Raw genomic sequence first — 27,489 nt, 5'->3', positions numbered from 1 at the left:
CGCTGTCACAGACTTGACTCCTAGAAGGATCTTGAGGCATTCTGAGAGGTTGGTATGAGGGATCCGTCCTCTTCCCCAGAATACAAATTTACTACACTTTGATAACTTCGATAGCAGACATCTTTCTGATGTGTTCTGATATATCATCATCAAACAGGGTAATATATTCTCAGTACTAATGCAGTAACCAAAACAACATAAGAAGATTCAGGATGGATTTTAAGGTGTTTTCTTTATAAAGAAGTGATCAACAAATTAACAAATTATTGAATTATTTAGTGCATTACATTTTTTCCACAAGTATGTATTTAGAACTTATAGTATCTGTCATCACTTCCCTCTTGAAGAAGGAGTGATGACAGAAATCTCGACTTTATACTATTAGTTACTATTTCCTAAAGCAAATGTGAAAGTGACTGAACATACTTACTCCAACTGCTTCTTCCTTGGAAACAATACTCCATGTGGAGGGATCCTCAATGTTAAATACTGTGGTCAATTTATCCGTTTGGACATCGGGAACTTCCTCAAGCTCCGAGTCTGATGACACGTAGTCTGCATATTTGAATGTCATCCGTCCATATTTAAACATCACATCTTCCAGCTCCCCTCTCAATTCAATCAATCTTCTCTGATCCTCTCCTTCTTCTGTTAATTGATATTTGAACTATATTTAATGGAAAACATCGTTACTATGCTTAACTATAACAAAATCTCTTGAACTGTTTACAAACACATAAAAAACCACTTATCTGCAAAATACTTTTGTGTTCAGATCATAATTGATTTTTTCCCAAATTTGAATTATGTTTGCTATACTTAACATAAACCTAGTTTATATTTTCATACATCTGGTCCTACTTTTACCTTTATTCAAGTGGTATGTCATCACTGAAATGATGTGTTCCTGAAGTGGTACAGGATACAAGCTTGTCACACATTAGAGTGCTTTGTGCCATTTTTTGCTGCTGTGTTACTTGCAGTGACAAGTATAAACCCATCCTTTCTTGATTTTAACGATGTAACTCTTTATGGGTGAATTTTGTATTCTACTACAATTGTCCTCATGGTAGCATTTATAAAAAACATTGACATAACTTCACCGAACATAACCCCACGGTCCAGTTGTAGTTTAAACATATATTCTATATAATATAATGTAGCTTACGAAAATGATAACTGTCCCAAAAAAACCCAAACAAGTTTGAAACTAGGTGCAAAAATTAATATTATTAATATTTTAGTTAAGTTACTTTGCCAGTTTGGTATGTCATTTTGTTCCAATATGGAAGCCTTTCAACTCTTGTAAAAATGTACAACTCTGTTATTTATAGAAAAATTAAAGTCTTTTAGAATGCTTATAACATGTCTCAGACTGTGTTGTGTTTTTTTGTATCTCAAAGAGTTTTTGGAATTTTTATTCTGATTATTCCATACAAATTTTTTTATCACCAATAACTGGCAAAAATATATGAAACAAGATACAACAAAATAGATCTTTTACATATTTAGGCGAAGTTCATTGGCCAGCTTGGTATATGTACAATCATTCATCAGTCATTTAATCTTTAAAAAAATTCAAAACATTGCTATTTATGGGCACAGAGAAAAATTGGTTTGTACAAATGTAGCTGTAACTCTGTTAAAAAAAATCATATTGATATTTCAGTTATCACAAAATCCACCTGCTTTACCTACTTTTTCCGACTGAGCCATAAGGACAACTTGAAATTGAACTTATTTATGACAAATTTTTATATAATTTGACATGCAATTGTTGAGTTCAAAATGAAATTAAATATATAAAACTTACTTCTAAAAATAAATCTTTACAAAACTAGTGTGCATAATACAACTTAACCCAATCAGAAACTCAATGTAAACTTTTTAATATTGATTATGTATAATTATATATAATAATATATTTATTTATTAAATATAAGGAAAAGCCTACATGAGCATATAGCCTGTGCGTAGACTAGAGTGTCAACAGGAAACTTTACATAAAAATCTTTATTTAATTTCAAAAACTGAATTAATATGTAAAACCATTTATACATGTTGCATGAAAATTAGATTAAAATAAACATTGGTGGCAACAATTAAAGGATAATCACTAGACCCAATGAATGAGTGGGTGGATGTGTTTCAAGGGGGAGAGGCAGTAAATTGTGATCAATTTCATGTATTACTACAATTAGATTTTGGTTTTCTCAAGTCCAGTTTGTAGAAGAAAATTGTACTAGAAAAATTTGACATGACTTAAATATAGCACATGTGAGATATAAAACAAATTTTTTTATCAATATGATTTGTCTAATTTTATTGCGGTAATCCTGACATTTTCTGCATGCCTGGTGTTATTAGAATGTGCTGTTCTAGGAAAAATTAAATAAGTGTGTGTGTGTGAGTTATATTATTACGTATTAAAAGATTTTTATGTAAAATTGGTGTAATCAAAGTAACATTTTCATTTTCAAAAGAGCGTCAGTAACATACCACTTCCCTTCTTTCAAACCTACCTTAAAAATACATTTAAATGAATAAAAAAAGGTTCGTGAACTGATAAGGATGCTCCTCCCCAAGCAATGTTACCAAACAAAAGGAGAGACTGGGTATAAGCAAAATATGTGATCTTGATTTCTTTTTCATCCAATATCTCACCTAACCGTCTAAATACGCAGATATATTTTCTTTTTTTATTTGAAGGTAAGCTATATGATTCACCAATTTCAATTGTTAATTCAAAAATACACCCAGATATCTATAACATGTAACACGCTCTATGATTTTGCATCCGCACGTTAAATTTGTACAATTTCTACAATGATGAATCTTCAAATTATTTAAATTAAATTCTGCATTAATATTTAAAGAGACATGCAAAAATTTTGTTTTTTAAATGTTTAGTGACAGAATATTTTAATCCAACAATTTTTTCACAATCACTAAATCATGCATTGCTTTTGCCTGTACCTCTAACCAGTTTCAACCAGAAACAAATAATAAGTTGTCTTATGAGCAAACAGAAAATGTTTCCTATTTAACCGAAGTTTTGCAATGTTATTAATATAAATAAGAAATAATATAGGACCTATAGTACAGCCTTAGATTACACAATAATCAACAGGAAGTGGATCACTGCAGATTGAAACAACCTACCACCACTCACTCAAGTAGCTGCGGAACCAGGCTAGGACAATGCCACAATTCTCTACAAATTCTGTTTTTTAGTAAAATATTGCAGTCCACAGAATCAAAAGCCTTTTTTAAGACAGTCACAGACATTTACTCTTAGAACCTGGAATCCATCTATGTTTTTGTTAGATGGTAGTTATGTGGTAGAAAACTCTATTGCTCCACTGTTCTTTGGAATCGTGTCTAAAACACTTTAGTTCACCCAATTGTGCACATCTGAGGTGATGAAAACACCTCTTCTAGATTACACTAGATTTTTGCTGGGTGAACCAGACAGATGTGTTGTGTAGCCTAAGGTGTCTCTGATGTCAAAACGATGCAACACAAAAACAACTAAGAACTCATTATGTAGCCGAGAGTAAGTTTTTAATACTGAAGTAATGGCGTCTAAGTAGTATTTCCAAGATACTCTACTGGTCTTGCTGGATCCCTTTTTATTACCTTTCTTATAAAAAATAATAAGAAAGCTATTAAAATAATTATTCCTAAAAATATAATTCTTGGGTTTGGTTACTATTCCGTTGTTTTTTCAAATAAATATATTACTTTTATTTCATAGCAGTACTGAAGGAGAAATACTATAGTTTAATAAATTAATTACAGAAGTAGAGTTAACACATCACACAACCTTTTGAACTAAAACGTAACCAAATTAAAAATTAGACAAGATGTTCCTATGTACAATGCTACTGTATTTTTCACTTCATTACATTATTCTTTCAGCTCATCAATCATATTATGAAAATAATGACTGGCTCAACAGTTGTAGTCACATTTATGGAGTTGCAACATTATTTTCTTTATAAATTATAGTAAACTTAGTTCTTTGTCTAACATGACCATTTTATTGACTGACATCTAAAGCAGTTTCCAGTTCAAAACTGGATTAAAGTATTGCTATCACAATAATTAATATTTTTATTTAACATCTGATGATCGAACATTGTTCTCCACAGTGAGGCCAAAATATTTCAAGACATAATAACGTATTATAAATATATATATATATATATATATATATATCATTTATTACGTTAACAATGTTTTGATGTGGAAAAGTTTTGTAAACAATAAAATATTTTTTCAACAGTGCTATCGAAATGATCTTAGTCACCTGGTGATTTGGAGAGCACCTCCAACCAGGCTTTTACTGATGGCAGGTATTTGGTGCTAATCAGCCTTGCATATTCTTGAGCATTTTCTATTATTATAGCATTTTCAGGAGTCTCAACCACACATGCTTCTGAACCTGAAAACAATCAAATCAAGTGTTCTTGGTTTAATGATTTTACCATGCTCATTATAAATACAACTAAATACTGATTTATATGTATTTGTATAGTAAAAGACAGCATCTCAAATAGTCCAGGAGAAATAGCAGTTAAAAATGGTCAAATAAATAAATGTTTTCTTACAGCAAACTAATGGAACAATTTAGTCAAATACATCATAAATAAATAAAAAAAACCATTCCGAACCAAAATCGTCTATTAGGGGATATAGGAGGGGTGGTTTTTAGGGGTGAAAATGGTTTTTTTGCAATTTGTGAGTAAACAATGCATCCTATTGAAAACAGTCAAATGTATAAGTTGTTGGAAATAAAAAACTCTACAACTTATGTAGTAATCATTTTTGCTCTAACCTCAAAAATTTCCCAAAAAAATCCAAATAACCGTGTTTTTGGTTTTTAATTTTTTTCTTTTACAAAAATGGTTCGATTGAGCAGAAAGTTTGATCAAATATACTTTGTGCTATTCTAAAATTACTGTATTTTTTTCATTAAGAAATATTCAGCCGTTATAATAAAATTTCACTTTAAAAAAATATTTTGATAATTTTCAATCACCATTTTGAAACATTTTTTTAATCAAAAAAGGTTCTCTGACGGCTCATTATTTTCGTTTTTTTTGTCTATTTTTAAGAAATGAAATAAAAAATATGTAGTTTAATTGAAAAAACTGCAGAAAAATTGAAAATAAACAAAATATTGACATTTTTCATTATAAATTGTATTATTTACGTGGAAAAATTGTTATTATTTATTTAAATTATAATTTTTTTTATACCAGTGCTATTTGTAAGCATTAAGCAAAATAATAATGAATCATGCATATTTAACAATTACGTGGAAATTTTTAAATAAATCAAAAAACAGAATTCGAGTCTTAGTAAATGTTTTTTTATTTGTATTTTTTCATCATATATTTTTTATTTCTTTACAATATTTTTTACAGTTCTTATTGAAATTGAATCAAGAAACCATTATTTCTTTCCAAAAGTTTTTTTTTAATATTTATGTTTTTTTTCAGTGAACTTAAAAATATAAATATCTTTTTTTTCATATTCTACGTCATCTGATCGTGATTCATACCATATTCTACTCAATTTTTTCCCTGCTTTTTTTAAATGTAATGATTGTATCTCCTTTCATTGAAGGAAACACAAGATCGTTATCAAAACTATCACTCATTTTTTTTTAAATGTATTTAATGTTGGGATATCACCATCAAAATCTTCTTTAATTTCGTTAAGGGAAAATTGGCACTCGGATGAATTTTTTTAAGTAATACACGCAGTAATTTATGAAATCTTTAGAATCTACACTCGATGTATGTCTACAAGATGTTGAGCTTGTCCCATCATAAAAAAATGACATGCACCTATTATGATAATAAGCTTGAACTTCATCTGATTCTTTGAGAAAATTCAGTCTAACTAACAGACTTTTATTAAATGATTCTGAAACATCTCTTCCCTTTAAAGTTGATAATATTTTTCTTTAGTCTCAACCTTCTGCATGCCGCGAAATGCTCTATTTTGGTTACAAGGTTCTTCACAAAAAACACAATGATACTCAAAATCAAAATCACATGCTTCTTTCATAATCTTCTTCCCAATAGATTTTTGTTCTTTGGAAGCTGTAACAATATTGATCGAGGTCTATTGTATGCCGATCGACAACCATCATGAATGTGTGCTTCAGTCAATTTCTGAAATGTTTTGTACCGCTGATCATTGCTTTGTTTACTTGACGAAATAAGAGTATCCATCCCTCGACTTTTTATTTTTACCAAATCTCCATCGCGGCTTTTACAAATGATACAAGAAGGTACCTTTTCCACCATTTACATGAATCTATAAAATGCAGAAAGCACAATAAAATTAGTATACTGAAAATACGTAAAAATTACTAGATAAATAGCATGCGTAAAATTGTATGTACAGAGACAAAGTTTTATGATCTGTATTATTTTAAATAATTTTTATTGAATAATTTGTATAAAATTTTGTTTTGCAAAATTTAAAGTTTTACTTACGATTTGTATTTTATATGGACAAAAATCTTGTAAATTGCTAATCACGAGGCTTATTTCACGACACTACTCCAATATAACTTGACTGACGACAAAGCAGCTGCTTATTGAATGCTTAGAAACATACTGAGACCCGTATAATAGAAGAATAGGATTGACCCCGCCCTTTTACTTCAAGGACATTATTATATACCTGTACTATATATACCTGTAATCCAACTTTCACATTCAACAATGTTTCTAAACTTTTCAAAATATTCGAACATTTTTCAACATTAAAAAAAAATTATAATTTAAATAAATAATAACAATTTTTCCACGTAAATAATACAATGTATAATGAAAAATGTCAATATTTGGTTTATTTTCAATTTTTCTGCAGTTTTTTCAACTAAACTACGTATTTTTTATTTCATTTCTTCAAAATAGACAAAAAAAACGAAAATAATGAGCCGTCAGAGAACCTTTTTTGATAAAAAAAAATGTTTCAAAATGGTGATTGAAAATTATCAAAAATTGTTTTTAACCCTTTGAGTGCCACGGCATATTTCCCAAGTCATACGCATAAATTGCCGGAGCATTTCCTTCTGTTTTGCAAGCGTGTGTGGAAAAAAACTATATTAAAAAAAACTATTCAACCGATTTGAATAATTTTTTTTTAGTTTGTGTGTTATAAAACAAGGTATTTTTTCCATATAATATTATAATTTTATTTTTATTTACACAAAAAACTAAAAACTTTGAACTAAAATTTTATTTATACAATATTTTTAAAAATTTTTTTAGCTATACCATATGAAAGAGCATGAAAAACTGAACAAAAATCATGCATAATATGGTGTGTTACAGTAATATTTAACTAGATACTGCAATATATACAAAATACAACAAAAAGCAATTTTTGTTCAAGTTTGTCAAAAGTTTAGAAACAATATTATGACTATCCTATTTCACTCAATGAAGTAAGACGACTGTAAAATACTAATTATATAAAAATATACACAGGCCTACAATATAACCTTACTTCTATAAACTTACTTCACCTAAAATCAATAGTTTGATTGGAACTTGCGTTTTACTTCATCACCATTCCAACAATAAAATATACGTCACTAAACACGAAAAAAGAAGTTTATAAATGCATTGTAAGTTTTACTGAACACAATTGCAGAATAGTAATAACAACAGTTTTCAGCATAAACACACGAAACTAGCACAATGTAAACACACAACAAACGAAACTGTGTAGTTAATGGCAACAAGTAGCAGCTGACCAACTATTGCGTCATCTGTTTTTTTTTCTGATGGCAAATAACTACAAGGGGGCGGTGAACAATAAAAATCAATCACAATCGATTGTTCGAAACTTGTAGATTGCCGTGAAATAAGTTATTTGTCAAAACAAAAATGAATTATATGTGATATTAATTAAATACAAATCGTCTACTGGGTAGATGCCGGCAATTTATGCACATTTAACAACATCTACTATGTAGACGCTGCGGCACTCAAAGGGTTAAAGTAGAATTTTATTATAACGGCTGAATATTTCTTAATGAAAAAAATACAGTAATTTTAGAATAGCACAAAGTATATTTGATCAAACTTTCAGCTCAATCGAACCATTTTTGTAAAAGAAAAAAATTAAAAACCAAAAACACGGTTATTTGGATTTTTTTGGGAAATTTTTGAGGTTAGAGCAAAAATGATTACTACATAAGTTGTAGATTTTTTCATTTCCAACAACTTATACATTCGACTGTTTTCAATAGGATGCATTGTTTACTCACAAATTGTAAAAACCAGTTTCACCCCTAAAACCACCCCTCCTATACCCCCTAATAGACGATTTTGGTTCGGAATGGTTTTTTTTTATTTATTTATGATGTATTTGACTAAATTGTTCCATTAGTTTGCTGTTAGAAAACATTTATTTTTTCAATCAGGTAATACGACTGGACTAAAAGGCCTATACATTAGAGTTTTGAAGACCAAAATTTTACTAGACTTTAGTTTACAAGGGTTGTTTAGAAAGTAACTTGCTTCAATAAATTTATAAAAATACATATAACTTTTAAAGCTTATACATTTGAAAAAACAACACTAAACTATTTTCTAACCATTTAAATTTAAGCAATTTTCAGATCTAGGTACAAGGTTTTAAATACCTATTGAATAAGATTCTGTCAAATGTGTACGTAACCAATTTAATTGGTTTTCGTGGCGACAAGGTTTGTTTTGACCCTACTCCATTGACTGTCTTTTTTTTGTTCAACATTGACATAACAAATTCATGTTTCATCACTAGTGGCTATGTGTTTTTAAAATTTGTCAGATTCTTCATGGTACCAAGTAAGAAATTTTAGGGCCGAATGCATTCTCTTTGTTTCGGTTTTATCAGTCAAGAACTTTGGTACCCACTGTACACAAATTATGTTTCACAAGTCTTTCATCACAACTTCATGCATTAGTGTTCTTGATATCTGCCAAAAATGCTGTGAAAGATCTATGATTGTAAATCTTTAATTACTCGATTCTTATGATTGATTTATCAGACGGAGTGCTATATGTGCTCTAAACTTGGTTATACAATGCCACTCAAACTACCCCTTCCCTTATCCATTCAGTGATCAGATGCTCCTGCAACTTAATTTCCAAATGGCTCTTAAAAAAAAGATACTTAATGCTAAGTAATGTCTGATGATCACAATACAAATTTAGACAACTGATTACATTGTGAAAATAAAGGGATAATATTTTTTTAAGAATTAACAAGTTCTTGTCAAAGCTAATTTTTCAATTTGTTTAGAGGAACAATAACATTTCAAGAATGTAGATTGAGAGCGTGTTACTTGGTATTTATTGCAAAATAGTAAATCATTATTCTAAAATTAATAAACATATTGTTTGTTGCAAAAGCTGTAAAATCAGTTATAACATTGATAAACATTGATTTGGACTTTGGTATTTGTAAAATGAACCAGAAATAACTTATCTACTAAACATATAACAAAACAAATTTGATTTTATCTTGAACAAATAAAAATAATGTATAAATGAATAATTTACAAAAGATTATATAAATTCTATCTGTAGACATGTCATGTATACATTAAGTCTATCCATATTAGGGAAGTTATACAGGTAGTATAACATTTCTAGCTATCCCATCTGGGATTAAGGATTTATTTTCTCTGTTTATTATGATACCCTAACCCCATACATAGGGTCTATGATTTGGAGGTACCTGACATACCAGGAGTTTGGGAGGGGGAGGTATTTCAACAAAAAGAGGGGTCCGGGCCCACCCTCGGAAAATGTTTTAAAATTGTACTCAAAAATTATGAATTTCGAAACTTTTTGACAGTTGTTTTTAAACATAGAACTCTTAAAATCCATAGCACTATTTTGCAGTGAGCTATACACCATTCAAGTAGTGGTGAGGAGGGGCAGTAGGAAATAGGTCAGAGAGAAACAACACATTACAAACTTAACAATATAAATAATACGCTAAAGTCGGCACCGGCGAGCCGAATAACATGACTCTTGTACTTCAGTAGTAGTACAATTTTTACACCAAAGTTATATAATACAAAATCAACTTTATTAGCAGGTGCTTGTACACCTGTAGCAACCCCCATGCACTCACCAGTGCCTAATCCTTTCTTATATATGCATCCAATAGCCGAAACGCATTTTAAAACCATAGTATGGAAAACGATGTAGACTTCTCCCATTTATCCTTTATTCTCTTTGTTCTTTCTCACAATTATATAAAAATCTATAGTTTAAGTGCACGAGGTGACTCATCTCTTCCTAATTCTAAAAAAATGTGACACACTGGCTGTCAAAATCGTAAGAAGATACTTTACTCACAAGGCATGAGGTGTAGCTGTATAGAATGTTTAGTGTTGATCATTCCAACTTCCCGAAAGCTCACATCTTGCGAATTGTCATCAGAGTCACCGCCTCCAGTCTGGCTCTCACCATGTGATGTGGTTGGCAGAGGCTCAGCATCATTTCGGTCATCATTATCCGTGATAAAGAAATCATCCGGGTGAGGTAGTAATAGGTTGATGGAGTTCGACAATGAAGTAAGTGTTGCTATTATATCTGCCTCCTTCTCTGAAATTAAGAGTTTAGTTCTATAAAAACATTTTGACAACTTTTTTCTTTTCTTTGGAAACCAACTTTCGATATATCAGAAGTTTGATAAAAAGGGCAAATATATATTGGAAATAAAACAATAAATGGTTTAAAATATATTCCATACCATAATTCATAAAATTTTCTTAAAAAACATATGTAAATATGTGCTAAGGGTTCAAATTAATTTACAAATATTTATGTTTAAAGAATATTTCAAAGACTGTTGAAAGACAACGTTTAAGATTTGGCAAAATGCAGTTTTTTAACAAGGTAATGTTATTGTTTACAATCCACATTCTGTCCTAACATATGTGTGTTGCAGTGGAAATCTGATGCTTCTACACAAAACTCCTTAGCTGAGACGAACCAATGTTGAAACAGGCAAATCATCGCAAACATGTCATAATGAAAGATCAATTGCAGCGACATTCATCAAAACATATTGGTTGTCACTGAGTAATGGATCCCAAAAGGATAACCGATGTCTTTGTGGCCTTTTCATGCACAAACGTATGTCAAAGCAAAATGGGTTGCTCTTGATCCTTATTCCATTTTATTTTGAGCTCATTAGCATGACGATGTAACCATGAAACTTGTAATATCATGCCTTACAGCTGGTTCCTTAAGTCAAAGAATATCTCGAAGCATAATCTGTTAAATAAAAACAAAAATGTACAGGATATGACCTTTGTTCTCAAAATTTTGCCATTTCCCTGAATTTCTACAAATTTCTTTAAAACAGCGTTGTACTCTTGACTTACCTTCTGTCTTATTGAGTGGTCTCCAAAGAGTTAATTATTGTGAACTGTTTCACTACACATACATTAATCTATGTAAGATATCTGAAAATATACACTTTATTAAATATAAAATAAAATATCATATTGCAATTCCCCAAATAAAACATTAACAGTTGCTACTATGGGTATTACACATTGAATAAAAAATGTAGAACTGAAACTTTCATCTAGTACATGTAAAAGACTAATATTTTTTTCAGCAATGTTTTTTCCACATAAATCTTGAATTATCTCAAAACAATAAAAACTACAATAATTTTAGACATGCAGAAAATGTACCCACAACAGATTATTGTACTATCCTACTAAAACCTTGATAACAACCAGACAAAAATGAACAAGCTTTTACTTAAAAATAACTAATTTACAGTGTTGTTATACAAGACAAAGTATTACAGTAACATAATATACTTGTTTGTATCAAAACACACAATTATTGGCATAATAATGAACCATTAAAGGCTATATTCAACATCAGCTGTTGGAAGAAAATATTGTCATAATTATTCAAAATACCAAAAGAACGAACTACAACACAAAACTCTTACATAGAGCCATGGCACCAAGACTAACAGATCCAGAGCAGGCAAATTTCGTTGCCATACTGGTAGGAATGTGCTCAACATAGGGTAGACTTAACCCTATGTCCAGCTCTTCAATGTCTATTTACAATTTGGGTCTGACAGACAGACTAGGTGTCCAGTTATGTGTTAGTGAATTTTGTGATTTTAAGTTAAATTGAAACATTTAATATTTTATTTGTTAGTGTATGTGAATGAACATTTTTTTTGTTTTTTAAGTTTAATAGTTTATAGGATATATGGAATAAGTTTGTATAAACTCCTAGAACAATGGCTAGTGTTCCTCAAGAAGACTACATTCACCAACTTCTAGATTTTATTCTGACAATGACAGCCCAGATGAAGATAAGAAGAATCGTTGGAGCATTTCAAGAAGATACTAATACAGTACTAGAAGGGGAGGATGGTGAACAAGAAGTGGATAACTATCATACTCAGCAACAAGTTTAACCCTTTCAAGGTATGCCTTGTTATACTATAGGTAAACCCCTTACAAAAAAACCTTGGTTGATTTGAGTTCACGCAGGGTGGGGTAAATACCCCTCCATCGCCCCTCCAAGTATCCCCACCACTGCTCGGCGCTCACTTTATTTGATCAGCTGACTAATCTTGCTCAGTCGGTATCGTTCACTTGAACGATCAGTTGAACCGGTCAGTACAGAGTTACTAACCCTTCCCGCTAGAGCGTGTTTTACCGGTTATCGTGTTGACTGAACAAAATGAATGAATGAACTACTGGATGTAATAATAGTATACGAATAGAGGAAGAAACAGCATATCGTTCAGTGAATGGATAGATATATAACAATACATGTATTATTTCAGGAATCTAGTAAATGCTAATATATCTATTAAAACTTATTTTAAAAAAGTAATTGTAAGTTACCAGATACATTGCTAAATATTTGAAATGTTTAATACTTATAATCAATGGACTTGGTTGATTGATATGCCTTTGATTTATTATAAGTAAGGTTATTCCCAACAAATGGGGAGACTCCCTGGTCCCCCTGTTGAGTTATACGATTACGGTTTTATTCTTAATCGGTTAGCAGTGAACGAAAGTAATGACTGAACAATTTTGAGGACCTAGTGTAACCTAATGCATAAACTCTATAGTTTTAGTTAGTTCCATATGATGTTAAGCTATTTCTCATGGATAAGAGTTTTTAAATTAACTTAATAATAATATTATAAATTTTAACGATCATTAAAAATAACATATCTGGTTTGAAAAAAGTATCAAACTTATTCAGTTGGCAGGAAAAAGTGAATGAATCGTTCTAGGTGAATGGGTCTTTTGAAACACTCTGATCTGGATCACTTGTTCACTTGACTGACCCGTTCGAATTGAACGACAAATCTCTAATGGCCACTGCCACTGCAGGGCTAACCTCAAAACAAAATGCAAGTTTCCTGGATACATCTATAGCTACATTAATCTGTTCAATTAATAATTTACGCTTAGACTGCGGCACTTATATACGCATACACAAAAAAAAAATATAGTTATAGAACAGGTAAAGTAGCTATAAAACTGTGAGAGCGAGACACGATCCACACAGCTGATAAACAGATACAAGAAGGTGCTGGTCCCACTCCCCACCCCAACTCCGGGAGGGGGACCCCTCCTGCGCGGTACTGCTCAGAAATTTGCTTCTGCACAGGTTTCTTTAATAGCGGTTGACCTATAGTAAAGATAAAATTACCAAATGGAAGATTCACTCTACTCGATCGAAAACTATAAGGACCTCTAGAGAAAATATAATGGTTCATTCAGGTGCGAAACATTATACAAAACAAGCCAAAACTCCTGATTGTTGAGAGAAATGCTGAACATTTCGTTATAAACAATAACTTGTACATCAAAGAAGTATCAAGAACTATCCAAGACAAAGACGGGATAAGTCTACAGTTTTTACAAAAAGCTGTTTTTGGGCTACTCAATTTAGTTTGACTCCTTAAAAGTATCTGCTTCAATACTGAAGAACTTCGGTCCAGAGATGAATCTGGAGCAGAAAGATATTGGCTAATTATGTTGGATCCCTTTACATTTCTATTACGACATCACGGTTTGACAGGGCAGACACGAGATTGGCCAAGAAGAACATAAACAAGTTTACACATACAGTATTCGTTAAATATTTCAAATATTTACCAGCAACTGAAAGAAGAGTTATAATATAATTGAGTTTACAACTATGTATGGAGATGTTGTTGGCCTTGAACAAACCTAACTAGTACGAGCTAAAAGTATGCGTGTTGGTTGATGCAACGTGCTATAGTTAAACTGGGAGACATATATGTATCAGCAACCTGAGGCACCATTTAGGCAATCTTACAGTCAAGTGGATTTACTACACAGACTGATTGCTCCTATTTCTGGCACTGGTAGATAATTTGTTCAGATCATTCCCTATTATAAAAAGTTTTAAACAAGATCACTAACTCATAATGGTGGACACTGAGAGGAAAACAAAAAGGTATTACCCTCAGAGTTTGTCAACACAAATCAACTTTAAATTATTAAATCCCATTAAATCAAGCACATCTGGATTTGAATGTGATGGTACACTTGTCTCTTATATTACTAAAAGAAACAAAAACATACTCCTTTTACTTCAAATATGCCGGAAATAATCCCTTCTTATCACTCGACCAAAGGTGGAGTTGATACTCTGAATCAGTTGTGTGCTACATAGGACATGGCTAGGAACACAAGGAGGTGGCCAGTGGCTTTATTCTACTCTTCGTTGAAAGCAGCAAGCTTGCAAGTAATTTACATCGCAAACCATCCAACTACAAGTAGTAGGGAACATTTTCAAGAACTGGCCTTAAGTCTAATTTCTGAAGAACTTCAATGCAGATCTTTGCTGACTAACATCAATCCTGAGATTGGCCTAAGAAGATGAGAAGTTGCTGACACTTTGAAAAATGCACAACAGTCTGATAGATTCCCCCCAGGTACAAGGGAATTCAGAATTTGTATTGTCTTTAAACACATTGTGCAATATTGACAAAGTCAGATTTACAATTAAAATTTTCTTAATATAAATATAAATCTCTGTCTAAAAGGCAGTTGTCAAATATTCTGTAGTTAGCTATAAGGTGATAACAGGTGATAATGTAGTTATAATAATTAAATAAATATATAAATAATCTATACTAAAACTATGATAACAATAACACATACATACACTTAATACACAAACAGAAATAGATAAAATAAAAAAAACAATATATCAATGTAGTTAAAAATGTATAGTGCTAGTATCACAGGTTAAAAAACTATCAACAGGATAAAATACATTCTCTTTTAACCAGCTTTCCACTATTTTAAATCTTTTTATAGGTACAGACCAAGCTGTTTCCGGTAATTTGTTAATCGCTGCTGAAAAATTATATCAAGACGTACCCTAGGTGCTAAAAAATGTTATGTTACTAAATCATACATTATGTGTTGAAATGTCTGGAAATGGCATTAGAGCCACAAATCCGAACTCCTGATGTGCGTTCTGGCCCATCAGAGTCATCAGTCGCCGGCAGACCTCGCAGCACCTGGCGTTGTCACTCATGTACTCCCGCGCACAAGCTGCACTGCCGAACGCGCTTAAGAGCGTCAACCGCGACCGCATTTCATCACTACGCACTTTTATTGTACAATGTGTCCTAAATTTTTAAAAATTAAACTATTTACACTATATACAATCCTCCCACTTATGTTCAAATTTAGTAAATTGTATAGGTCTCATTCCTGAAATTGTTATTGTCCATTGTGGAGCTGTAGTGTATATGTCGGGGTCCTCATCAGCATCATTTACCGACGATCCATCATCTGATTCCTCATCTGACATGTCATCCACAGCGCGTTGAACAGGGTCATCTATGTCGACATAGTCTAGATTTTCAGGTTGTAACTCGATGCGGGTAGCTTCTGAGGCGTTTCCAGACGGTCCAGAGATTGAATGATCCATTGTATACACTAAAATAACAGTGAATACTCTAAAACTGAAAGTAATAAAAACTAGGGGTCGCGGGTGGACCCCGTAGGGTGGCGGCGATACGCGAACGAACCACGTTCCAAGACCGACACGAACCACTAGCCAACTGCTGTAGCGTACCAACCTACTCCCACGACTGGCTGAACCACACACTGAGCCTATACACAATGCGATGCGCAGTAGTCCGCCCGCGAACCCCCGCTCCAAGGCCATGACGCGCGGGTCCCGCTGGCGGGCCAGCCGCACCGAATGTGTTAAATAGCTTAATTTTCATATATATGTGACTGCTTTTACTTTTTTCAAGTTTGACAGTAGGTAAATATAGAATATGGTTTTTTCTGGAAAAATAACTATGAATTTCCTTTCTAGTTAAAAAATTGCATAATGATTCTTTAACATTCACTAAACAACAATAAACATACAAATTTGAAATTGTCATTCATTTTATTTTTAGTTCCTTAAAAATTGGTACACACGTTTCTCTTTCAGGTACATTCTTAATAGCACTCAATGCCTATTTCTGCCATTTAAAACTTTTTGTACACCACTACTATTGCCCCACAATAATATCTTAAATGTGAGTGAAAAAAGCATAATAAGTTGAAACTACCACGTCTAAGGTAATACATTTTCTTAATTTACGTAATAGATACACAACTCTTGACAATTTCTTACATAATTGTCCGATATTAACAGATTTGACATCTTTATAAATTGTATAATTTTAAAAAACATTATTTTTTCACTTTTTTATCATTAACAAGTAATAAGTTGGCTTAAACCCATTCCAGAGCCTTTCTCAAAGCCAGGTCCTCCTCTCTTATCAGTTCATCTAAGCTTCAACTATAATTCAGGAGAGTTGTAACATCGGCATATAACACTGATGTACAAGGAACATTGGCAGGAAAATCATTTACAGCAATCAAAAATAAAAAAGGCCCCAGAACAGAAACTTGTGGTACTCTAACTTCAATAACTATAAAATCAGACTTATCTTTGTCCTGAACAACCATTTGTTTTCTATTAAATAGGATTTAAATAATTGTAGTTCATTATCCCTAATACCATAAGTACACAGTTTTTTAATGAGCAAATCGTGACATATGCAATCAAATGCTTTACTCAAATCTATCAACACTGCAGAAGACATGCATTGCTTTTCAATACTCATCAAAATACTATCAACTACACTCTCTACAGCCTTGACAGTGTTTCTGCCTGACATAAATCCAAACTGCTCATCACATAATGTCATTTTGAGTAAAGAAAGCATTAAGCTGCTGTTTGATACAAAATTAAAAAATCTTACTGAAAATAGGAACTAAGGATTACCGCTATAGATCATCCTAGTTCATAGTTATTAGTTTTTACTTAGTTTACTAAAATTGTTATTACTTAACATGGCAAACATATAATTTATTGTTTATTGTTGTCAAATGTCGCTTTCTGCTCACAATTGTATATATAATGATTAAGTTGAAAATAGTGTAATGTTTGTAAATTTGAATTTTCTCTTTTTTCTATTGGGTGAAAAATTAATGGTGGTGGAAGATAAAAATGGACGACTGCAAAATAATTCAAAACTTGTAACATGTTAATTGTCAACCACTTTTCCTGCACGCGCCCTGTGAGGCGCATTGGGATGTGTAAGATTTATGTATTGAAATATTGACATGAATAAAAAGTTTTTAACTTGAACTTGAAGGATATAGGTCTGTAACTGGATGGATTTAACTTATCATCTTTTTTATAGACTGGAGTTACTTTTGTTACCTTAAGTGCTTTTTGATATAACATCATATTAAATAAATATGTTAGTGGTTCAACAATTAAATCAATTATACTTTTAATAGCATAGTTATAAATAGCATAGTAATTTTAAGAATGATATTCATTACCTTTAAATTCTACTAACACCTTTTTTATTCTTTCCCTATTGATAGCTTCTTGCCGCCTTTTGAGTTCTTGCTGTTTTGCACTGGTAGCTGTGTCCAATAAGTTCAAAGCAGTGAAATCAATCTGAAAATAGTGTTTACTAAAAATTATCTTATATACAAATGTAAATAACAAAACAAGAGAAATCTAAACTGTACTTTACAGAATTACTATTCCCTTGGAATGTAATTGAATTGAATAGCATGGATGTTGTGATTACAATTGCATCTATAAATATTATATTGTTAGGTATTACAATTATAAATTACAACAGAACTAAAATTATTTCAAGTTGTTTGTTATTCAAAGTCTCCAAAAAGAGAACTTGTATACAGTGTCTCTGATGATTTCTCATGAACTGCCTTGTCTTACAACCATCTCTAGTTTCAAGTGATCTGGAGGCTTGTTGAGCATCTTTACTCCTGCATACAATCCCACTAATATTACAAATACGAAAGTTTGAATGTTTGGATATTTGGAGGTTTGTCCTCAAATCACGCTGAAACTGCTATATAGATTGTGCTGAAATTTGGAACAGGTATAGCTTTTGATCTGAATTAACATTTAGAGTGTTTTTTACCACCCATAACACATTCATTTCACCAAATAAAGTCAAATTCAAATTGAAAAATTAGTTTGTTTACATTCGAATTTTATGATAAGAACGAAACGTATTTTGACAACTGCTGACAGCTATAGTTCGTCAAACTTTCTGAAACATCTGTTTACATGTGAATTTTATCAATAATAAGTAAACAGTGCTTGATCGGTAGTGTAATGCAAATAGTAAATAAAACATTAATATATAAATTTTACTCCAGATTGCGCCAGTGACGAATTAAAATCATCTAATGCATTAAATACTGTTATAAAACTAACCTTAATGAACAAAGTTATGAATGTTTTCACATGTTACTTTAAACTGGTGGGCTTCCTTGACATTATGATATTACATTTTAGCAATGGCTTACGGAGAAACAGAGAAATAAATACTAACATACCTTAACGATTCAATCTTTCCCTGGCTACAGTCCAAAACAAGTGTAGCACAAAACTTTAATAGCGATTATTTTGGAATGTTGCATAACCTTAATAAAGATTTCCCCCTTATACCGGAAGTACATAAGAAGTAGGTAGGACTTCCCCCTAGGTCGTAATAGGCTTTTCAGTCCTAGCAAACTCAACTATGTCAACACGATTTTGACCAAAAGTAGATTTCCGAGAACTAGATAATCAAATGTATATAAAATATGATCGAGGCAATATGGCAAGCTAAACTGTGACATAGTAGGTAAGTGAATTTAAATGGTCTTAAGTAGGCACTATTTAACCGAAGTAGGCATCTCGGTCCTATGTAAGTGTATGTATATATATATATATACATATATTTCCTCTTCGTCAGAACAACAAGGCAAACTCTACTATAGTATTGGAAATATCTTAGACCTGAAATATATGACAAGGACTGGAAATATACGCTTTTTGACTGAAGTAAGTTTCCGAGACCTGTGTGATCTGAGATTTGTGTTTTCTTGATCGGGATGACAAGGCAGATTCAGCTGTGACGTTATGTATATAATTAATTAGAACCAGAAAAGCTCCTACACGTGCCAAACATGATATAAATAATTAATATTTACCACGAACTTAAATAATATCTACCTGATATATGCCTACTTACATTTTAAAATTTTTATAGGGCTCCCATCATATTACATCATAATTGCTTTTACTAAGTAATATAAGGACTTTGGTTCTAAGATTGCGTGCGAAGCCGCGGGTAACAGCTAGTAGTTCTATAAGGAAAATAACTAATTGTGTAATTTGGTAGTATACATTTTCATGCATTTCTGGTATTGTATTCATGCATTTCACTGTTTTTTGTTTTTTAATTTTTGGTCATATGATACAGAAAAGATCATATACTTTTAAATTACCTTTTCAACTTGACGTAGATAGTTGAATCCAATAGCTAGTTTCTTGTATTGCTTTCCATATATTGTGTTCCATTCATGAATAGTAGTGAGAGCAAAACGCTTCAGCTGTTGAGCCACATGAACAGGAGGTGGCAAGTCCTTCCCAGCTGTTAGTTTCACTACTGTCTCCAAATTAAGGATGAGTTGATCTCGGAAACAATGAGACCGTCTATTAAAATAATATTAAAAATTATAGTCATACAGTAGATTTACTAATTTCCTCTCTAAGTTTTTCTAATTTGATATCCCTCATTTTTAAATTTCTGATTAAACTGACTAATTCTTGAAATCTGTTTTATATGCTTTGAAGATTTTTCAAGTGTTAGTGCAGATTCTAGTTTCAACATTCTATTAACTGTGTTTTTGTTGATGTCTTCATATTTTAAATTTAAGTTTCAAGAGCCTGAATGGATATAAACACTTAATAATAATTACTTTAAATTGAAAATTTAACTCTAAATAAGATGGTATGAATGACTTATTTAAAACTAATAAAAAACATTACATAGCTCATTTTACAATTTTTTAAATTTAATTTATAAATTTGAAATAATTCCTCTTGCTAAATAACATTTTCATCTTTATTTCAATAATCTGAATTGCATTTTATCTTGAAATGTGTTCAAAGATTTGTGGCATATGTGGTTTATCTATTTCTATTTTCTAATTTTTGACATCCAATGATTAGGATTTTATGTCTGAATTAAATACAGTTTATTAGACACCATACTTGCATTAAATCTTCCCATCAATTCTATTTTGTTCTTGATAGCTAATTTAATCTATTTATTGAGCATTTGTGATAAAATAAGAACATGTGCATTGTCAATGAAATGTTATCTATCAAACATGTATATACTAACTTATAAACAAAAAAATATTTGTAGCTGTACTCACCTGAATATTTCATCACATATTTGAAAGGCGCTTAGTCGGACCTCTGCATGCTTCTCTTCTAAGTGTTTGGTTAGGAGATCATAAGCTTCTTTTACATATTTGTCTGATTGCCTAATAAAATATACAGTAATAACTTTTATAAAGTATTTATTAATGAAAAAGTTATCTTAACTCTTACATAAACAAGGTTTTGTTAAAAATGAATTCTCTATTCAGTTAATTATAGATTAATATTTTGAGTGAATACATACATTATGTATTGGACATTACTGTTTTGTGTACCTTGGTGTCTGCATTAATCTCTTAAATGACGTAAAGCATTACAAAGATGTCCAGGTTACATATTTGGTATGGGAAGCTGTATTGTATTGTATAGACCATTGGTTATACACTATAAATTAATGACACTAAAAACCAATATTGATCTTACTTTGACAACAACTTGTCCTTCATTAATAATCAGTTCCATGCATTGTATGTTGGCACCTCAAAAAAGATGATAATTAAATTTACCAAAGAAGAAAGGTTTTGTTAAATTTAGTAAAACTCGTATATATTTCCTTTGGTTTTTAGTTAGGCTTCTTACAATATATTGTTGGGGAGTTTATCAGTAGAACGGAAAACATTAACGTTTCTATACTTGAATTTAAGTTGAAGACACAATATTACATTTGAGTAATCCTTGCTCTAGAACCTTTTGGGATAAACCTGTAAATTCTTATATTGCTCAACGGTAAATTATGTTTCCAACTTTATTCTCTATAAGGATATAATAAAAGATACACCATGGGTTCTAAGGTAGAATTTCCATTTCATAGTCAGAGTTTGCCATTAAATAAACAGAACCTTTTCAAAAGCAGGTTTGCCAATAGGATTTTGAAATATGATAGCTACTTCATATAGATTTGGATCATTATATTATCTATGTTTGTCATTTCTATTTAATAATTTCAATGTAAACTGTCTACACATATAACAAATAAAAATTGTTTTCTCTTAAGTTATATCAACAAGGTTAGTAGCCACTTTGATGTTTTGTTTGGACAGATATTTAATTGTTTCAAGTTATTTGGACACCAATTTTATTACAAATGAATTAAAATTGTATTAAAAACTCAAGAAATATATACAGAGTATCTTGGATTAGGTGGGGGTCAAGAACAATCTTCTGTTTACAGGTTCGCGGACCATGTCACGTAAAATACGATGTTTTGATATTAATCGAGTCCTGATTCAAAGAACTGTCAAATTATTTCTTGATTTCGTAAGTTCTTATAAACAGAAACATTGTTTATGAGATTTTTCCGGTTCTACAGGGAGATTCCCGGCATAATTCCTAGTGTGTTAAATGCCTGGCTTATTCCTGTTTTCCTGGTCGGGTGGCCACTCTGTTTTTTAGCATATTTTTAATGGTATTTTTATATACTTTTGGTCCTTGTCCAATAACAAATACCATTATATTTGTGTTTAGCAAGTGATTTTACATGGATATGGGTAAATGATATTGACTTTTCCACAAGTACCAACTGTTTTACATATAGTCTACCGTGATTGGTACTTTCTCATGCCAGATTGTCCATGTGATCTGAAGTTGGGAAAGAACCACTCGGAACTACTCCTGGCTATCAGTGTTGTCTTCAGTGCAAAATAAACTTTCAATTAAAAAGTTAGAGTGTCAATTTGGGGAAGAGTACAATAGGTGGACCTGGTTTTTTGTATTGATATTGATAAACGATATTACTAAATTATAACATCCTATATAACCAACCAATACTGATTAATTTATTTGAAAACGCAACTGGAAATACTTTTCAAATATTAAAAATAATATGTACATTTTCATAAGTGACTTCGCCGAATTAAAAATGACATTCAACTTTAAAAACCTTAAAGAAATTGCTTTAAAAGGTGTTTTTCTAGGCTTCCAGATGTTGGCGTGGTGTTGAAAAACCCATTAGGTCCACAACCATAGTCACAAAAATGTGGAAGGCATATTTTGGGTTGAATTGGATGTGGTTTTGTGCATTTCACTATCAACTTTAAGTGACACTTTTTAGACCTGGCAACTGATGCTAATACTCCAGACAGTCGAAAGCTCATAGAGATCCGTGAAACAAAGTTTAAAAAGCGGCATACTGACCGACCAGATCATCTCTCTGTACAGAAGGGAGGTATGGTTTTATGGAGAGGGTGCTTTCAGCCACTGTAGATACATTAATAGTCTTGTATTCAATATAAGAATATATGTATCAATGATTATAATAATCAATATAAAAAACCGGGTGCGCTTATTGTACTCTGTCCAAATTTGTCAACAGTATAACAACTGGCCACCATGACAATCAAATCACTTATCAAATATAAAAACATTTGACCTATATATATATTCATAATTAATAGTTTCCAGCTTTTTATTTTACAGAATAACATTATTGTTTAATACAATCTTAAAAGCTTATAACGTTGCTTGGTTCTGCGTTATTGTCCCAAATTAATTCAAATAAGTAAAATCATGTGAATTTTAGGCAGTCACAATCCATAACTGGACAACAGTTGATTATATGTTTGAAATTTTAGATTATATCTAAAATACTCCATCAATCCAGAAGATCGAGGGGAATCAGGGTTTCTGAGTGGGGTGGATGATAAGCTAAAAAGGAGTAGGCATTGGTGGAGGGGATAATCGGAATACTCAGGCCAACAAAATAGGAATTTTAGAGGTCCCCGAGCAATTTTGAAACAGGTTCTTTTACGTCTATGGTGAAGACTCCTCTGTGCTCTTGGTCTTGTTCCTCTTTCTCGAGATTTTTGCAACATTTTCTACCAATGCACATCTTGTTATTAAATAGTTATTATTACCTATTTTGTAATTGGTTAGACTTTTCTGCAATATACATTTCTACATGCACGTTATGCTTTGTGTTTGGGTGTCGCTCAGCCATTTTGTGTTTGTGTTTTCTTCAGTAAAGTTTGGTTCTCAGAAAATTTTAAGCAGAACAATGGTCAACAAGTAGTGAAAAGGTACAACCTGTGATTAATATGTGCAGTGGGTATTCTCTTTCGGAAATTGTGTCATTTTTTAGTCCAGCATGGGAGTTTTTAAACGGGTTTTCAATGTAAAATTTAGCGGCCATTGTACTCTAGCTAAGGATACACTGCTGGTTATTGTTGTTGATGAGGGTACATTTAAAAATATTTATAAGTTTCTATTTCTTTTATTTTTTTATTTGTTTTATATTTGAAATTGTATTACTTTAATTCTTGTGTTGGCTGGTTTGCACCTGAGTAGGCCATTTTACTAACATCAGACCACGATTAATGAACTTTGGGTGTTTTTCTTTTTTGCCACAAATGTAGGGTGGCGTCAGGCGCCACTGAATCTCACACTGATGGCCAGGGGCGTTTTCAACGTAATTTCACTTATTATTTAAGCTTTTCTCCCTTTTATATCTATTATACTAATATACTTAACATTTATTTTATTATTTAATGGGTAGGGTACGATAAGCCCGGTGTTTTGTATCGAAGAACGTAATCATCGACACTTAATATTCGCATCTCAAATCCTAGACTTTCAATCGATATAAAAGTATCTATGGTCCTCAATAACAATTAGGTATTTATTTACAATAGCGTGACCATGGAAAATGGACTTTTTTTCATGGGTTGGGCATTTATAGCCAAGTATTACTATCACAGGTGCATATAAACTGGGGGGAAAGTATATTATTGTATTATATTGATGCCTTTCGGGCATTATTGCGTTAAGGATGGAAAATAACCAACAAAATTTTGTCGAACAACACTTGGAGGGTTAAGGAGCAGGGGCATCACGTGATCTGGGATTCGACTTTTGCAAGCTCGAGTTAATTTTTTTTTCTAAAAGAGCAAGCAGTGCACAGCACTGCGCAGTGGGCAGGCATCGTTGACAGGATTAACGTACTAGTCAGCATCATTTCAGTAAAATTGCCAGAGGTACTGTCAAAAACAGAGTTTTCAGAGGATTTCAAAAAATCGTAACTCCTTTGATTTTCGTTGCCGACGAATTTTTTCTTCACTATTGTTTTCAGGAAAAATTGTAGTTTTCAGGAAAAAAAAATGAACATACCTTTCCATGGTCACGTTATTGTAAATTGATACCAACAATTATATGTTTCAAATTAAAATATGAATTTAATATTTACAGTGATCAAAAAAATTATTATATCCTAACCAAAATTAGGTAAACTGAAGACGACCATATAAGCTCCTCTCACAGTTAGTTTTTTCTTTCCCACAAATTTCACATACGTTTTTCGGTACGAGTCCAACATGTTGAAGTCACAAAAAACATGTCTTATCATCTTTCAAAGCATTGTCATTTAGTTTTCTAAAATTTACTGCCATTTTAAATAATCAAATGTTAGGCTACTTATATAAAATTGAAATATTACATTACGAGTATTACTTGAAAGTGTTTACAGCTGTTGATATAGATTATTTAAGTTAATTGTTCAAAATAATTAATCAGTATCTATTGATTATATCGATGGATATGATTAAGTAATATCTTTTGCCAATTTAGATATAAAAAACTGGGTCGCTTATCATACCCTACTCTATTTAATATTTAGTTTCCGACAAATAGTGTGAAGTGGCTAAAGTAAATATTTACTCGGGTAATTATCATATTAACCGCCGGGGCGGAAAAATACGAGTTTTGCGTTCTTAACTTATTGGAATCGTCCTATATAAAAAAAAGTATAAGGTTTGATGGGGTGGAAATGAGAAATAACGAAGTTCTAGAAAATAAAAAATTAAATAACTTTCCAGTAATATCTCCATGTTCTACATCCACGTCTAGCGTCACGTGACCTTTTGTGGCCAATGATTGAACCTCGTGATGACGTCATCGGTTGCGCCGCCATCTTTGCAAACGTAAATGAGAAATTACAGAAATGAGCAGAATTTTGATCAAAATTAATAATGTTTTTCTTAATTTCGAGAAAAAAATAAATTACGAGTGCCTCCGGCCATCAGCGCGGGCTTCGGCAGCACCGAAGGTGCTGCCCCGCGCTGATGTCAATAAAAGAAAAACATCCCTCGAGATAGTACCTATCAGTAAAATATAAAATTCTAGAGGGGCTGATCAAAAATATAAATTGAAATGTAATGCAAAGGCAATTATGTAAAGTTTAAAAACTAAATAAATCATGAAAAACTCAAATATATAGATGGATATTAACAGAGAACACTTACCATTAGTGTGTTGGCGGATATAGCTAAACAGCAGCAACAAAAAAGTGGTCTATCACAACGAAACGACACAGTCTCCCGGTTTAAAAACACCACTCGACCGCACGACGAACAAATACACTCATTTTTAAAAATGCCCTGTTCTATTAAAAAAGAGATAATTTCGTTTCGGTTAAAACGTAAGCTCTTTACGTGCCCTACGAAACACTCCGACACACACAATTCACTAGGGTTGGTTGAACTAGTGGATGGTTGATTCATCATTGTAAACTCACTTATCTTGTGTAGAACTGACCTATGCCCCGGACAACTCAGATAACAGGTATGCTATCAGGCTGCTATCAGTCCCGGCCGCAGATAATATTCAAGTAAACAGATTATCCAGACACAGCACACAAACTGAACATTAAAACATTAGAAACTTTACCACTTATCAATATACCCCCTAAAATCATGTTATTTGTCATTTGCACCCCCTAGTACTATATATATTTTTTGTTCAGGAGGGTGAGCAGAATACGTTGGTAACGTCAAATTCGTGATTTGCCGCCCCGGCGTTTAATCTTACTGGTACCTTTACTCGGCTTTGTATCATATATTTAGTGCATGTATCATATTTTTAATTTTCTTACTTGCAAATAGTTTTAAGTTTCTTCAAATCAGTAGGTGGTAATGTTTTCTCTCCAGTATGAGTAATCTCTTGTATTATATCTGCCAGTTCCTGACTTAATTTATCGTCGTAGATTTTAATAACAGATTTCTTATTGTTTAAACCCTTAATTTTTTTTATATTAGATGACATTCTAAAACTAACAAAAACATAAATAAACTTTATTATCTCACATAACCTTACATATGACTACTGACAACAGGAACAACAACAAAAGAACAGGGAAAGGAATAGTGACAGTCTTTTTTGCTACAAGCGGGCTTGGGTTTTTATTTGTAAAGCTTCAAAGTTCCTTTAGAAGTTCCAAAGAACAGACCACGGAGTTATTAAGACACAAATTAAAAGAATTAATTAGGCTTGAGAACAGGAATAGCGCCATGCAAACTCATAGTTTACAACCTGTGTGTTTAATTTCTGTGTACATGAAGAGTTAAAGCTTCTGTCATAAAATCAGTTAAATTGTATGTATATTTCTTAACATTCTACGTATTAATGTTAGTAGGACAGTAGATGTTCCTTTCCTATTGCATAAACTGCTTTGTATTAATGTTTAAATCAAACAATCCAATCACTTTTTTATAGTTTTTTTTTCGGGAAGCAAACAAACATACACACATCCGCAAACCCCCATAACTGAACGAAAATGGTTGAAGAAGTTTTCTTAGACAGCAAAATACCTCAGGAATAAAGAGTTGTTGGGTTGATTGATTTATCAATGAATACCAAAAAATAG

General features: G+C 31.8%; 1 protein-coding gene across 2 annotated transcripts in view; it reads right to left on the bottom strand.

The window, feature by feature from the left end:
- The window catches only part of LOC124359238 (UV-stimulated scaffold protein A-like), a 36,804-nt gene extending 9,823 nt beyond the window's left edge, over nucleotides 1-26,981 (bottom strand). For both annotated transcript variants that reach the window (XM_046811824.1, XM_046811825.1), the window contains exons 1-7: nucleotides 26,719-26,981; nucleotides 20,852-20,962; nucleotides 19,916-20,123; nucleotides 17,942-18,062; nucleotides 10,389-10,637; nucleotides 4,313-4,447; nucleotides 431-648 (exon numbers count right to left, since the gene is read on the bottom strand). In XM_046811824.1, coding sequence (XP_046667780.1) covers nucleotides 431-648; nucleotides 4,313-4,447; nucleotides 10,389-10,637; nucleotides 17,942-18,062; nucleotides 19,916-20,123; nucleotides 20,852-20,962; nucleotides 26,719-26,888 — 1,212 coding nt within the window. In that variant the 5' untranslated portion in view covers nucleotides 26,889-26,981. The remainder of the gene's footprint in view (nucleotides 1-430; nucleotides 649-4,312; nucleotides 4,448-10,388; nucleotides 10,638-17,941; nucleotides 18,063-19,915; nucleotides 20,124-20,851; nucleotides 20,963-26,718) is intronic.
- Nucleotides 26,982-27,489: the final 508 nt, after the last annotated feature.

Source organism: Homalodisca vitripennis, chromosome 4 (assembly GCF_021130785.1).
Source record: "Homalodisca vitripennis isolate AUS2020 chromosome 4, UT_GWSS_2.1, whole genome shotgun sequence".
NCBI lineage: Eukaryota > Metazoa > Arthropoda > Insecta > Hemiptera > Cicadellidae > Homalodisca > Homalodisca vitripennis.
This window is presented reverse-complemented; position numbering and strand designations above follow the sequence as displayed.